We start from the raw sequence: 17,107 nt of genomic DNA on the forward strand, positions 1-17,107 counted from the left end.
TTATACCCCGGTGACCCCTGGCACAAGGGTGTCATACACAGAGATAAACATCACACTGCATCAAACAGCTTTTACATTTTTTTTCCACACCAAAGATTTGTCTGTAGTTGCAATAAATAAAGTAGTAAAAATAAAGGAGGGTGGGTTTTTTTATTTTTAAAAAAGACACTTTTTACACATGTAAGAAGGGAACAAAACAATCCATCAAATGATCAATAACTCAGTTTTCCACAAAATGGGTTTGTTACAAAACGATGGAAAATGAATGGGATTCTTTCGTCCAGTTTACACGACGACGGATTCGCTGCTGTGTTCAAAAGTTTGCACTCTGGAAAAGGTTTGCTTTTACTTACCCAAAACGCCGTTGCCGTGTATCACACAGCTAAAGAGCAACAAATGGTTTTCATTTTAGGCTGAAATTGTTGTTTTGTAAACAGGACGTTACTAAAGTGTTCACAGCCAGCAGATTAGACTCGTGCTAAGTTAGAATTCGATGGTACTTGGTACACAATAATTTTAAATGCTGTGTTTTAAAAAAAAAATTCCTACCCTAAGAGTTGCATGCAAAAGTATAGAACAGCCTTGTAGTTCACACATGGACCTTTTTTTTTGTGAAACTGGATCTTACAAGACAAAATTGAATTGCTTGTTGCACCCCAAAGCAGACAGGAAAGAAAATTTAAAAAAAAAGGCAATTTGGGTATCATTGTTCTTTTGAAAGGAACAGTTTGGGCACGTGAGAAATGTTAGAACATAATTAGCAGGGAGAAATCTTTTTCTTTCTTTCTTTCTTAAAATTACATAACATTTCCTCCTTTTCACTCTTTTGCAGCCTCTCTTTACTCTTTTGACATTCTTTGCAGAGGTAGACAAGTTGGAAACAGGCATTTGAAAAAAAGCTCCTACTTCTGTAAATCCTGATAATCTTTTGGGTCTGTCAGATAGATGGCCTGTTGCTCCCTTGTCACCCAGGGCTCCTCGTCCTCACTGCAGCAGGTGTCATATCCCAAAGGTGTTAACAGAACTGAAGGAGGCTGAGGCTGTAATCCAGAGCTCCACATGCAGCCAGAGCTTTCGAATGAAATCACCTCTTTTTGACCGGTTGTTTTGTTCAGTCTGTAAAATGCTTCCTTTTACTGAAATCTATGTAATTGTTTGTTTCCCCACAGCATATTTCAGTACTTTAGTAAACTGTTTACCTATTCATTCATCCAGACTTCACATCATGAACATTTTTTCTACAATATACAAAATATATAGGAGAAATAGACCATTTTGCAGGAAAGTGCAGGATGATGGTTAGTGTTAAAATCTATCTTTCAGTATTGAATTAATAACAGGAGAAGTATTTGGCAAAAGGTTGTTTTTAACTTCAGCATTTGGCATACTGTATACTCACAGCATTAGTGGGACTACGTAGAGCCTGGGTAAGACGCTAGCTTGGCTGTTGATAGATGCACTACAAAAGATAGACTGAGCATCGTTATAAATCCAATCTAGCTTCAATCTTAAAAACAATAATGTCTAAATCCAAAATCAATAATTATCAGCCATATGAGTTTCTTATGAAATTCACTCAACCACTGAGCTGTGGTTTCAGAGCAGTGGTTCCCAACCTTTTTTCCTTGGAGCCCTAAAAGGATCTAAGAAAAGCTGCCCCCACCCCAACCCACAGACCCACTTGAGTAAAAAAAAACAAAAAACATTGTTTTTAAAAGTTAACAGTAATTTTAAATGTTTCAATGATAAATGTCTCTTTTGAGGGATAATCCTAAAACATTGTAAACATTTTTTATTTTGGGATATGCATACATACACTTGTTCTTAACAAAAGAATAGTTAGGGTGTTTTCATGAGTTGAGTTGATATTGGTAAATCTAATTCTGGCATCTTCAAAGCAGACAAAACCTTTCATGGTTCATGGGTGCCCGTTCTAGATAATATTTCCATTGGTTATTGTTTATGGGAGACACAAACTCACTTCTGTCTGATGCACAAACAAGATGTTTTCTTATATTTTATAGACAAGATTTCTGACTTGCCTTATAAATTGCTCAGGGATAGGATCAGATATCAAGCAGAGAAGCACCAGCAGTCAACTGTGGCAAAGCCATCCTGTTTTCATTACACTTCCATTAACAGTCACATCGTCCTGCTGTCAGACACGCATGGGCTGAAACCCGTAAGACCCATCATCACTGTCACAAAGCCAGATGTGACCTTCAGACGTAAACCCATACACTCTGCAGTCAAAGGGCTGCAGCATGTCTGCAGGTCATTACACCCACTTTACCTGAATGGAAATTCATTCTGTGTGTGTGTGTGTGTGTGTCTGGAGCCTGTGTTAATGTGAAAATTATGCTTATGTGCATACATTTTAATCACTTTGGCTGTGTTCAATAATTTCAGTGACACTAATTTGACCTTTGCCAGCATGGCATAGTAATCCTCTTTCTGAGTCAAGAAAAATGCTAATACCCGGCATGAGACATAAAAGTGAAAGTGTGATTTCTGCTGTATTTTATTGCAGCAGTCTTATGGGAGCCCATGTTCCTGAGCTGTACGTGCTCAGACTTTATTAAAGAATATCCATCACAGGGATGATTTATTTCCAGAAGCTTGTAATCGCAGACTTATGCAAAAGGTCGACGTATCGTAGTTGGCCTTTTTGTGTAACTGAGAACTGTTTAAATGATTTACTTCCTTTCATAGCAAAGAGCTCATTGAGGAAAGTTTGATCACGGAAACATAATAAAAGTATAAAAATATACTTGCTGATACGTCTGGCAGTGTCTGTGGAGATTATTTTTTAAGGAAACAGAAAGGATGTGATAGAAATACAATACTAAACACAATCACCCGTATCACTCTTGTAACTCACCGCCTATCATCTGATAATAATAACCGCAGGCAGTGACAGTTTTTGGGGCATCCGGGCAGAACCAGCAGCTAGTGGTAGAAAACTCTAATGAAGACTGTTTCAATGTCTCGCCATTATTTACAGTCCCACTATATGAGAGGCGAGAATGGAGTTTGAGTTCAGAGGCAATGCTGATACGATCCAGGATTGGATTGCAGCTGACGCACTTCGCCCCCTTTGCTCTCCACACGCACTGTTTTTCTGAATGCAGTCAGTGCCCACTGGAACGCTAGTGGACTCTGTGTCCACTAACAGATGTATTTGTGCTGGCAGCACCTACGACCTCAGTTTCCGAGGGCATGTTTCTCCTCCGCCATTGTTGTTGACAGAGCTGATATCAAAAGTCTTGCCCCTTCTTGATTCTTAATTGTCAGTGAGGGAGAAGAGACATTAACAAGCACAGTGGTGTTCCAAAAGTTGAACTGAGAGTGCAGCAACACCAGGGCGTTTTTTTTTTGTGCTTTGGACTCTGAGCGCTGAAAACGCTACACCTCATTGGTTTTGTGACATTAGTGGACATTAGCAGAAGGGTGAGATTCATGAGCGGATTCAGTTTTCGAATATAAATGTGTGTGTTTTTTTTTTTTTCCTGTTCAAATTATATTTGAATCCTGAATTTCATTCCAACAGCCCTAGTCGGGATGAGGGTTGTGCTAAGAGCCATTTAACCTTCAACATGTAGCTCTTGTTGTAAAGGCAGAGAATCATATAAGAAAACCATGCAGCAATCATATAGCACACGTGTGGGTCAACATGCATGTAACAGTGTATTGTGTTGTCAGTTTGTGTGGATGTGCCACTTCTCTGTCTGTATGTTGGTGTTTCTGCTTTGAGTGCAGCTCAGTAGGGGCAGATTTCATCAGTATTATTGCGATCTTCTGTATTTAACCCCCTATGGGGCAGTGGGCTGCCTGATTACAGCGTTATCACCGCACGTTAGCACGGAGCAGCTCGGGGGCTGGCTGGCTGCCTGGCAGACAGGTGGACTCTGCGGTGACACGAACTGTGCCGCTGATTGTGGTTTAATGATCCCCTCGGGAAACAGAATGGCCGTCCAGTTATACACAGCAGCTTTATGAATGCCATCATCTCTGTCCCTCAGTTTAGTATTTTGGTAAGTTGGTAACTGACTAATCTTTCACTCGTTGATTCGCAGCCCAATGGGCAGTCTTCTTGGGTGTCAGATTTGTGACTTTTCTTCACATTTCTCAAAGTACGGAAGAGAAATCTTTGTCATGGACTTTTTGTTGAACAAAAAACAAAAGAAGCAGCCAGTTAAAGATGTCACTTTGGAGTCTTGGAAATTTTGATTAGCATAATTACTAATCAGACATTTTGTTTATTTAATTTCCATGTATGATGTGAATAATACTCAGATAAGACAATCATGAAAATAATCATGTGTTGTTGCCCATATTCAAAGTAAGATTAAGATTAACTTTTTTTATTGATAAATAATTGCAAGGGGAAATTTCAGTTTTTACACTCTGTAAGTCATGAACACACACAGAAACAGGATCCTATGGACATGCACTAATGGAGAGAAGCCAGAGTGACGGAGCGGCCCACAGCAGGCGCTCCTGAGCTGATGGTGGGGGGAGGGGGTTTGGTGCCTTGCTCAAGGGCACCTCGGCAGTGCTCAGGAGGTGATCTGGCACCTCTCCAGCTACCAGACCAACTTCCATATTTGGTCTGCACCTTGATTTGAACCAGCGACCCTCCGGTTCCCAACCCAAGTCCCTACAGACTGAGCTACTCAGTAGTAACACTTTTTAACTTTATATTATACAGTTCAGAGTATTAATTATGTATGGCTCGACCACGGCATGCCATGCTGAAATTGCCCATACTAATGAAGCAATTGAAACTTGTTTCTGTTTGTTTCACCTGTTAGCAATTTTGAGGATATAAGATAAGTTTGTCGAGCTCTCAGGTAAACCACCAGAAATTAGTGATGGGAAAAGCAGTTCTTTTCAGTGTACTGAATCAGTAGAATCAGTTCAGTAAAGTGATTCATTCAAAAGATTCGTTCACCGAATCGTTCAGTCTCCGCAGCTCTGTCTGTGAATCAGAATTTAATAAGCTGAAACACGGCCGACCGTTTAGTTCTGCTTGCGATCGTACTGAGAACAGCCGGTGGTGAATAATAAGCCAATGAGCTGAGAATTTAGTTGGATAAAGCTACAGTTTTCAAACTGAAAGCTGCTAAAACAATCACATTTATTTTCCCCGACCGTTCTGTTCAGTACGTTCAGTGCACGAATCACTCACTGACTGACTGACTGAGAGGAAGAGAGTGACTCGGAGGCGGAGCTCTCGTTCCGTTCGTTCACTGAACGAACTGAACGAGAGCTCCGCTCTTCCTCTCAGTTCGTTCAGTGATTCATGTAGGAGCTCTCGTTCAGTTCGTTCAGTGAACCAGAAATGACTCGAAAGCAGAGCAAATGAAACGTATGGATGCAAGTTTGGGCTTCATAATGCTGGATAAAATGAGTTTTCAAGTCTGACCATTATTTAACCATAAACATGCTGCTGTCACCCTGCCCAATAAGAGAACGTTACACAAGAGCTATTCAGAATCTAAGTGGACCAAAACATCCTGAGTCAGTCACGTCGACCCATGGGAAGAGGCCACAATACCTCTCAGACGGACCCACAACCCAGCATGCAAACCCGAATAAATGCACAAAAGCAACAGCATTCCTGACCCTGAAACAGCTGCAATTATACTTTGTGTGCACAAAGAGAGATCGGTGGGAGAGGAGAGTGATGAAGCCATCACTTTGCTGTAATGAAGCATGTATACATCCTGCTGAGAGAGAGAGAGAGAGAGAAAATATCAGCCATGGCCCGGAGGGGAGGGGATGACTGCACTCTGATACCTTGTAACACATTTTGAGAGAAGAGAAAGAAAGTGAAGTCTTCTGAACCATGCCATCCCCATTTCTCCTCTCAGTGACAGTTTAGCTCGTGCTAGACCAATATCAGGATTTCTTAAAGCAAGTAGGACATGCATACTGCAGAGTGGTACTCAAGTTAACCACGCATGCCAGACTAGCCATTCCTAAACTGAAAAATTCAGAACAATTGGAAATTTCAAACATTTCTGGGGTTATATTTATGTTATTAACCAACGTCTTTTAACGCTCACAGCTGGCTTCACCGGAATTACTATGAAATTAGCATCCATTCCCAGAGTCATCTATTGCCCATCAGACAATGATTTCTGAGATTGGGAATCAACTAATGCTGTCCTTTTGGTTGGTTCACATGTTTTTTTTATCCATTAGCTGAATGTTTTTCTTTTTCTAGATATTGGAGAGCTTGCTAAAAAATGCCAAAGAACAGGCTATCAATGGATTGATTCATTCAGATTTCTGGGGAGGTAAAGTGTGATCAGACTTGTCGTAAGAGATCTTGCACTGATTTGACTCCTTTTGAGAGATGCTTCAGTACATCTGCATGATACCTTCACTGGATCCTTGGTAATCACACTGATTGCACCATGTTCTTTTCCGTGCTTTAAGTGGCTCTCCATACTGACAAGTAACACTCAGACAAAAAGTCAAGCGACAACAGAAGGAGAAGGAGAGGGGAGTTGGTGTAAGAGAAGTTGCTGATAGCCGCCCAAAAAGATTCAGACGAATTGAATAAAATGTCATGCACATATTAAAAAAGAATGAGCTTAAAATATACAGCAGTTAGTCAGACCGCAGAATATTTTGCTGCTGGACTTCAGGGTTGCATAAGTAATGAATTGAATGAAACATGCAAGAGTGCACCCTCCACGATAGCTATTACAGACTGTACTCAAGTACACAGTATCCAAGTTTAACCTTCAATAACAAGAATCCAAAACAAGCACGACAACGGATTTGTTCAGCAAATAAAAATATGTATTGTAAAAAGCTGAAACGAATGCACATCTTCCTTAAACCCATAGAGGTCCGCACAGGACTCGATGTCCGTGTTCACCCAATCCCGTTGTGTCTCCCTGACCCCTGCAGCTCTGAACACCTCTTACTACTTGCTCTCTAAGTCTTCTTTGTAAATAATTTTCTCTTAAAAATAAAAATAAATCGAGTTCCACTTAGCGCCCCCTACAGGCCTGGAGCAATTCTGTTATGATAACTAGAAATGTCATCGTAATAAGTGTTCTCTGTTCCATTTGCTTCCTGGGTATTTGTGTTTTTGACTTTGATTGTTTATGTGTTTTTAGCACATCGGCTGTTTTTTTTTATGGGTTTTAGAATTTTCACTATTTCTGAATTTGCACACCGTTTCTCCAAATGGAATATTTTGGGCAATTGCAGCTTGACTGAAGTTGTCTGCCGCTGTAGGAGTTAGTTCAGTGAAACATCTGTCTACTGGCTGATCTGAGACCAAAGACAGTGTCAACCACTCACTATTACTGCTTCTTTGGTGGTTTGCTGTAAATATCTGACATCTGAGCAAATGTGTCTTATGTTTATAAATGAAGTTCAACAGATTCTATTTAAATACTGTAAGAATTTAGAAGTATCCTATAGACTGAATCACAGATCCTGAAACAGAGAGTCAAATTTGAGGTCAACATCTGGGCTTTAATAGATTCAAAGAAACTCATCTGCATTTGAGGTCAATGTCATGCACATAATCTCAATAAAGCATATTTTTAATTGCATTATATCTCAGGAGACCCATTATCCTCAGGTCCCAGTTGGCCAGTATGTGATATTTTACATCACAACACACCTTATGATCAGATCCTCCCAGCAATTGATTTATCACTATAAATAACTTCATCATGAGCCCTTGAAATGGAAACAGCTCATTTCTTATATGGTCTTATAAGGTCTCATTGGCAGCAGAAACAATAAAACTCTTGCTTTAAGCTTTTATCACAATGTGATGGAAAGCATGAAATAATAATTTATTTTTTAGTAGTATATTTTCTGTAGTTTTAAATGTTTTACATTTCTGGACCCCAAGGCTAAGTTGCTCGCTTGGTATGTTGTCGAGGGGCATACAAATAAACAAACAAACACAGCTCAAGGTTCCTCACCTACTCACCATGCTGGAAATGCTGTCTCAGCCTAACTTTCAGTCAACCTAACGACAGACGGAGAGCTGGAACTGAGGCGGGTTTTAAGCCTCTTGACAAACCGTTACATTGCGCCCACCTGTCAATCATAATATCAAAACGGAGAAGTTAAAAAAAAAAAATGTGTGTCCCCGTGCAGTGTGTGCCCATGATGGCAATAACTAATCAGACCTATTTAGTTTTTTTGTACCAGTCTCTGTAAACATGTTTATTTGTGCTGTAAAAAAAGGCTCTTTTGCCTTTTGTGTTCATGTGACTCCCGGGGCTCCTGCAGCCAGCCCCAAGCAGACACTCGACAAACTGCAGAATTGTGCACTTCCGCATTGGCTTAATTTTTCAAGACCGGAGGTTGCCGCTTCGTTGGTTCAATGACATACAACAGTCGGATTTTCTGTTTGACAATGCTGCAGTTGCAGCTAGATACTGTTTTGAAGCTAATTTCCCTGAAATTGTCCACCAGGCTCTGTTTGTTTAGACACATCAGTGGTGCGAGTATGTTGCCATGTATTGAAGCTCTGATCTGTGCTGTGTGTGTGTGTAGGTGTATGCACAGTACAGTGTCATCTAAGGTAACAGTTCTCTGTAAGACCAGGCTTTCCTTTCAGCAGAGCACCTCTCCTCCCCTGCAGATCCTGAATCCCTCTGCAGCCCTGCAGAATACCACACAGATCACCATCAGGCTCAGTATAAAGATTACACTGCCAGGGGTCATACCATAGATAACTCTGCTCTTTGCATTTCATTACACTCTGCTATATTTCATATCCTTACGTATGATTGTCATCTTTTATTTATACTGTGTCATCTGAGACAAAAAGCCATGTCTGGGTTTCTCTCAATATTACACTTTCAGCAACAGTATAACAATGATTATTGAAATGTTTTCAAAGGCTATTATAAGTTCATGACTTCATTTAAGAGTACATTATTATAGCCGCTGTGAAATATGTGATCTTGTTATATAAGCTATCATTTCAAAATCTTACATTCACATTACAGCTTCACTGAATTCATACACTTGTAAAGCTTTATATTTAATAAAGCAGAGTATCTTATATAAAAACCTCGTCACTGAATACTGTATAATCCCTCATAGGTTTAATATCTTCCTATAAACTTTGAGAAAAATATCCGACAAGAAAATTCCACATCTTCAAAGCTCATAATGAGCTACATAATTTTGGTGTGTTATTATAAACTGTTTAACTGAGATGAGATTGGTTTTACAACATAGTATTCACTAAAGCTCAGGACTCATTTTAAAGACTAATGAGCATGAATGTGTATGAATGAGCTATTTTCAATAAAAAGATACTTCACTTGCTGTGGGAGTCTTAAATGTGAAGTTATAGAGCAGGCAAAGACTTCAACATTTATTGTGCACATAATGAAAGGGGCAAGTTGAAAACAAAACAAACAGCCCGGTGCACATAATTCACCCGTGCACATCAAAACTTGTTTGCACACCAATTTGCATGATGTATTCCTTTTGCATGCAGCTTCTTAGCAATTCATTGCCCCAACATTGGGAGTGAAGAATGCCGTTCAATATTTCAGCGGTCTGCTGGGAAATAATGTAGAAGGTGGTTTGACAAGAGGAACACAAGACGAGGCCAAAGGAGCCAAAACTTAGCCGATGTATTTGGTTTGATTCAGGCACCACCATGACAGTCGAGACATTTCAGAAGAGATTTGGGATGGATGTTGTTTGTGTCATAGTGAGTCACTCTGTGCAATCAGTGTTTGAATTTACAAAACCGTTGTAGACTTCTGGTATCAAGTCAACGGAATGGGTTGACATATATCAGGGGAATAAGATAGTGCCTTTTTTTTAACAACTGTGGTTCAGTTGGAGGAGTCGCCCGTTTCTCAACCTGAAGGTCGGGTGTTTGATCCCCAGCTCCTGCAGCCAAATGTCTTAACACAAAGTCTCTCCTGCTGCTTCATAAACAGCGTATGAATGGGATTATTTAATACTGAAGGACACTTTACATAACAACCTCTACCATCATTTTGAGAGAGCTCCCTTAAGTCAATCAATCATTATTTGTATAGCGCCGATTCATAACAAGTGTCATCTCGAGACGCTTTACAAATAGCAATCCTTTGTATTCCTTGCGTTCCTGTTGTCCTTACTTACTTTCCGGTCGGAGCAGACCGTGCATGAATGAGGACGCCGGTGGTAGTGGGGACGATGGTGGGGGTTGAGCGTCGGGTGTTGGTTGTGATGACACAGTGCAATGGTGGAGGCTGGGCGTCGTGCCGTGATTGAGGGACGACACGGTCCGATGGTAGTGGCTAGGCGTCGGGGACGTCGGGTGGTAGTAATGCCTGATCACCTCGCTGAAGCTCCTTCTACTTGAGAGCCTGGCTTCTGCTGCCGGGATAAGGCCTACTGGGCTTCTGACACGGAAGTGGGGAAGGGGTCCATAGCAGACGGCCTGCTGCTAAGTAGCTCCTGCTGATAATTGCATAGTGACGATAACTAATAATTAACTAATAATTGATGCTTGTATTATATAAGATAAGATACACTTGACTGATATTCCACAAGAAAGGAGTAATAATTATAGCTAACATGTTCAGACTTACATTTATTTTACTTCTTTTGTTTTCAGATTCAAATAAAAAAGGCATATTAGTCAACTCACTTAAGGGGTTACTTTTTTCTTAACTTAAAATCTTGAGGTTGTTGAAACTTACAAAATAAATGATGTAAAACCAGTTTTGGATGGCGGGGCAGGAGCAAATTGCTCATGACAGCGGATGCTATTGAAGTCGTTTACATGCACACCATAAAGTTCTTGTTAATATTGTATTATTACATAGTTTCTGAAGCGGACTCTGCCCTTCCTTATGGCAGGCGGCCAGTAGGCTTTTATGTGTCTTTGAATGAGAGAGGGTGACAATGTAACAGCAGAAGGCGGGTCAGACTGAATTTTCAGACTTGCTGGGAACATCTCAGACATTGAAGGCTTTGTGCGTTTTGAGCTTCTCTATCCGTGAGATTTGCTGATACTTTGTCCCTGAGCATTGCACTTTATTAGTAAAAAGATACAAAGGATTAAGTCATCATTCTGCTACAACCATCAGGCTAAGGCTGTTAAAAAATTTTTTTATCTCTCATTTGACTGATACTAAGTCTTAAGTTTAAGACCAAAGATAGAGCCAGAAAACAAAAGCTAACTTGAGTCTTGTTGTAACTATGGAGACTCCAGGAAGTCATTGCACATGCCAAGAGGGAGCTGCAGCTAACAGGTCTATGTTAGACCACAACTTGTGGATTTAAAAAATATTAAAGATTAACATTAATTAGAAGCTATAGAAGTGTTGGTTGGCTCATTTATTTATAACTTTGAAAACCATAAGGCTAGCTGCTTCCAATTCCTTCCAGTTTTTATGCTAAGCTAATTGTGTCTAGCTTTATATTGAATTGACAGGCGTAAGGGTGATATCAATCTACTTTTTTACCTATACTCAGGCTTAAGGTTTGTCCCAGGTCAGCCTCTTTGCCTGGTGCTAGGTTGACCAAAAGTCAGCGTGAGACAGTCTTTCCAATATGGCGACCACCATAGTTGCGCTACAAAACCCTGCCTCAGAAACAAACGGGTGACATCCCTGAGACTACGTCCGTGTTTTATACAGTATCCTGCTGTACATGGTCTCATGTTCTTACTCATATTAAAGGCAGAGCAGATGAAGCATAAGAGACTATAATGTATTCTGGTACATCGTGATGTATGTTGCATCAGTTACTCGTACAAAATGTACGCCAGCAGGGCAAAAATGTTGCATATCTTGCATAAAAATTTCACATTTACATTCCCCCCCCCCGAGCTGTTCAAAAGACCTCTCAGAATATTTGTGCAGTCTAGGATGTATAGGATGTTTCTGTCTGTGTAAAGCACTGTGCATTAGAGTCTGCATGAGGCGGTTATGGAAGTAGTCATGTAAGCTTTGACCCAGCGTGGGCGCCTCCTGGAATTGTATTTCAATGACAGCTATTTCACATATTATAAAAATACCCAAGAAGCTAAAAGGGTCAGAAAAGTTCACACAGCATGAAGAAATACTGTATGTGCTGTTTAAAAGGCTGGTACAGGCTGTTAAAAGGGTTTTGTCAATGCTGGAATTCTGTGCAAAGTAATGCTGTTTCTTTTTTTTACTACTTCTTTTATGTGGATGCTTAAATAATCCAGGTGTGAAAATAAAACATATGTATCTGCCTCTCTCTGTTCTGGGTTAGACTCTGAGTTTATATTTAGCCGCCGCGCTGTGTGGTAGTTTTGCTTCAGCTGTCTCCAAAGCGATGAACTTCTCACATCCCACTCTCTGACGCGAAGAAAAAAAAAGCATCTGTGCAGCGAGTGGGTGTCAACAATCAAAGTCAACAGTCAATCAAACTCTAATCCTATTACCACAAGTCTTAAGAGTTAAACAGACAATGTGTTTTGTTTTTCATGTATACATTTGTGTTAAACAGTTACCTGCTTATCCTTATCCAATACGTGTATCAAATGAATTCCTGTGACTGTTGATTTCCTCATGCTGGAAAATTGAATTTTACATGGTTGTTTTATGAAGAACAAAAATCAAGTCTGAGCAGTGGGGTGTCCAGATTTTTTGGGCTGGGGTGGCCCAACTGGGGCTCTGACTTCTGCCGAGATGGCCTGAAGTTTATTTGCACACACATGAATAACCCCCTCGCAACTTGCGGTCAGTTTACGATATACGATTACTATGGTATCATATAACCAAAGCAATGACCTTTTTTTTTTTTTTAGGTTTGTAAAAAAATGGATACAAATGATGCACTATTTCAGGCAACGTATTTGATTTGCATCATGGCAAAAATAAAATGCAATGTAGAAAGTCATAATATAAGACCAATGATGTTCACTAATGTGCTACATAAAGAGCTTTTAATCAATCCTTAAGTTTGATTACCTCTTATGAATGATATTTAGGTTTCCACCTAACTGTTTTTTCTTTTCCTCGTCTGTCTCTGTCCCTCTTTTGGTCCCCTCTTCCTCTCTTCTTCTGCAGATTGAAGATATTGTCACTCTAATCCAGGATGAGACGGAGGGTGTGCCCATCAGAACTGTCAAAAGTTTTATGACCAAAATCCCCAGTGTTGTGACGGGTAAGTGAAGAGATGTCCAAAATGTTCTGTAAGATGGGATAACTGGAAGTCTGTTTATAGAGTATGTGGAAAAAAATAGGGGGAGTAATATGAGTTGTGGGCCACAACAAGGTTAGAGTATTTATGTTCTATGTGTAATTATGGCACAAGGAATAGTTGTGTGGTCTTCACAGGGGTTTGATAGCACAAAGAAGTTCAATGGGTGGGTATGATGGGCGGTGAGAGCTGACATGGAGGGGGTTGGTCCTGGGACACAGGAGCTAACTTTTGAGCCTTCCTGAGGTGTTGTGGGCCTGACTCAAGTGAAGGGAGGTTCCACTTTAAAAAACCCGGTGATCATATTTTGGCTCTCGCTGCCCATCTTGTTTCAAGGTTCGGGGGGTCTTTCAGGCAATGCAGTAGAGTAGATAGTATCAGCGTTGTGAATGCCAGAAGCTTGCATAAACATATCCTGGTTCTGTTGAAGGTGGAAATGTTTGGATTGTGATACCCACTAAGGGCTGTGTGGTGGGTTATGTAATTTTTCAGTTGGGCAAAGGATTGACATGAGGTCACAATGAGTTTCTTGTGAGTTTCTTGTGTTTATTTAAAATGTGAGGGTGTTTTTATTACATGAAAGATTATGTAACTATATCGATTCTTGCATTTTTAACTTGCATTGGTTGATTTTGTTGGCCCACTCGGGAACACAGAACACCATGCTGATATATTATCTCCTAATAAAGTATTATGGTGGACATTTCAGGCGAATTCATTAAGCAAATTCACACCAAACCTTTGATGCAAACCAAAACAATGAGCTGAACGATGCTTGAATGTTACTATTCTGTTAGAGCAGATGTAAACGTGATTTTTAGTGAAGACAGTCCAATGCAAAAATATATTTTTTTCCATTTATATTCAAACATGAAAAGCTTTGTTTTTTAGTTTAATATTCCCAAATAATATCCAAAGAAGTTTCCTATAAAGAACAACAATTTTGGACCAACTATTAGAAAACCAGAGACAGAATTCTTTAGATAAAAATGATCAGCTGAACATGGAATGGACACTTGTGGGATTTAACACAATACATTGATAACACATAAGATTTAAATGTGTCATTTTCAATCAACCTCCTCAAAATAAGTGATGACAACTTTGAGCATTGGGTTGTTATTTTAAGCCAAGAGCCCTTTTAGTTAGGAATACGAACAGTGAGAACTCCAGCTGTCTCATCCTACATCATGTGTTGTAGCTGCTTTTTATTCTGGTCCTGTAGAGGCTGCTGCTCTGTTTCTCCAGAGGCTGATCACTGGAGGATTCCTGAAAAGCTAGAGGGGGAAATGGGAGGACAACATATGATTAAGTGTTTGAAAAAGGAAAATGTGAGCGTGGAAACAGAATGAGTAATGCTGCGCTGCTTCTACTGTCAAGATGCCCTAAAGCGAGGCAATCTACTTCCTACTGCTGCTGTAAAGCTCGTCCTGTTGGAAGTACAATGTATAGCAGCGGGTAAACACACACTGTCAAGACTCGAACAGAAACATTTGAATTGGAAAAATGAAAACAATCGTACCTGACAGGTGAGGATGGAAGTCGGCCATCTTGCCTGCTGGCTGTAGTCTCGGCTGTAGATAGATAATCTAGATCTCTTTCACAGGCTGGCGCCACAGTGGGAGGGCTCTGACACTCCCCCCAAACAAATGATGGAAACAAAGACAACCCATTAACATTCTTCTCTCATTCCCTGCACTTATGGAAAATGCATTACCTCCAATACGCCATAAGCAGAGCGTGTCAATAAACACAATTACTACAACGGCGGGTGGATGTGCAGAGCAGCAACTCAAATGTTTGCTGCTGAGTGCCGAGGGGCCAGGAAACTAATGAATGATGAAGGATTTAACGCTGCCCCCCTTGGGACTCAGAGAAAGCATGAGGGGGAAGAACAAAGGAGATGATACTCGATCTCCATTGGAAAGAACAACTATCTCTTTAGCATGTTATCATCAATATCACTGTATCGCTGTACTAAAGGAATGTTATTAGTTTGTTTTAAATACATCTGCATGAGAGGAAGTAATCAAAAATAATTACTTCTTCATTAGAACTATTATTTGAAAGTATCTTTGTCTTAAATGATGTGTAATAATTGAAGGCTGAAAATGATTTTAGCTTGCTGGTATGTTTGAGATCAGTTTCTCATCCACCTTCTTGCTATGTTTGTTCATCTTGTGTTCTTCTCCTGAGTGTGAAAGGGGATAACAATGGCATAGAGTATAACATCATGCCCTAAGTGTGGATTCAAAAAGGTGTCATATTAAACCTCACTTTTCTTTTTGTTTTTCTGCTTTAACAGCTTTTTTTTTTCCTGTTCTAATCTATTTTTAACATCAATAACTCAAATGTTTCTTGATTTTACTGTATCATAATGATGTCTGTCTGTCTCTCTCTCTTGATCCAGGTTCAGATATCGTACAGTGGCTGATGAAGAACCTTGCCATCGAGGATACAGGTAAGTGTTTTGCTGCATATGATCACTACGGAAGCCTGAAGCAGACATGCATCCCTATATTTTATTTACACATTTTTCCTGCGATGACAAGTAGGTTCAGGTTCCTTTTTGAGATTTCCTCATTTCAAGTCTCATATCTCCTGAATGGGAAAAGGGCAAAACAAACGTACCACATTCGTTTGGGCAATGGAAGCATGACATATCATGATCTGGGAGGTAAATGTTCTCCAAAGCTGGAACTGTGAATATAACAAAAACATGGCTTTATTTGTTTCAATGTTGAGTGAATTTACTTAAAATTAGCAACTAAATTGCAGTCCTTTTTTTATTATCGAACAACAGCCCAGTTTATGAAAGGTTAGGCACGATGTGTGGAAGTCATGCACGGTTAGAGTATTTATGTTCATTTGGTACTTTTTTAAATGAATAGAAGATCTTTGCATGTTGCTTTAGCGTTGATTTCTATCATTGTTTAACAGAGGAATCAAACATTATCAACAGAAACGAAATTATGTTATCAGAAAATAACAGGCTAGAGTTTTTACAAAAAAACTGGCTAGTTTTTGCTTTCGATTTGTTGTTTAGTCGACCTGACCTGCAGCATGATGGTGGGAGAGTCTTGTTTATTGTTGGTACAGGAGCCCACAACTTGGACACTGAGTCAGACATTGACTCATCCAGCTACATCCACAGTATAACTTTTCAAACTTTTTCAGGGCCAATACAGCTGGCTATCCAAGTATATGGAACAGTCTAACCTTACCTTTATTTATAGAGCCCTTTTTTTTAAGACACGAGTTACAAAGTGGTCATAATATCATCAGGTTTGAGACGTAAATAGATATCAGTACTGTTTAGGCGAAGAATAAATGGAAGTAATAAAATCAGGGAAAGAAACACGGTAAAAACTTGATAAAACCTTTAAATGCACCTAATGTGTGACCTTAATGAGAGCAATTTGATAAAATCATCATGTTCTGAGGAGTTCTATTTTAGACACCTGTTTTATTACATGACTTTAACATCTTGTTCTGAAAAGTCTTTTCACGAGTATCTACTTTATCGGGATATTGCTGCTTCAGACTTAATTCCATCCACATATAATGCCTCACAGATAATATGTGGAGTGCAGAGGATCCCACTGTGATCTGTACTCCTCGTTCTGTTCCTTTCGCAGCTGAGGCCATGCACATCGGGAGTCTCATCGCAGCTCAAGGGTACTTCTTCCCCATCTCCGATCACGTCCTCTCCCTCAAAGATGACGGCACTTTCTACCGCTTTCAGGTGAGCGGGGGCTTTAAGGGATAAATTGGATACAGAGAAGGCTACAGGAGAAGTGGCTACATTTGCAGAGTTTGGTGGTCTGGTTTTTAAAGTGAGGTCATCCTCAGGTATAGTGTTACAGAATATATTCAATATCCTTCAGTAGGTGTCTGACGCTTTTTTGAGCCTCTTTTGTTACTT

The 17,107-nt window shown here is 39.9% G+C and overlaps 1 protein-coding gene across 2 annotated transcripts in view; it reads left to right on the forward strand.

Annotated features, from left to right (window-relative positions):
• Window positions 1-17,107, forward strand: part of rgs6 (regulator of G protein signaling 6) — an 89,351-nt gene that overhangs the window by 51,535 nt on the left and 20,709 nt on the right. For both annotated transcript variants that reach the window (XM_061051763.1, XM_061051764.1), the window contains exons 3-5: window positions 13,050-13,146; window positions 15,593-15,643; window positions 16,821-16,927. In XM_061051763.1, the coding sequence (XP_060907746.1) occupies window positions 13,050-13,146; window positions 15,593-15,643; window positions 16,821-16,927 (255 nt within the window). The remainder of the gene's footprint in view (window positions 1-13,049; window positions 13,147-15,592; window positions 15,644-16,820; window positions 16,928-17,107) is intronic.

Source organism: Labrus mixtus, chromosome 12 (assembly GCF_963584025.1).
Source record: "Labrus mixtus chromosome 12, fLabMix1.1, whole genome shotgun sequence".
NCBI lineage: Eukaryota > Metazoa > Chordata > Actinopteri > Labriformes > Labridae > Labrus > Labrus mixtus.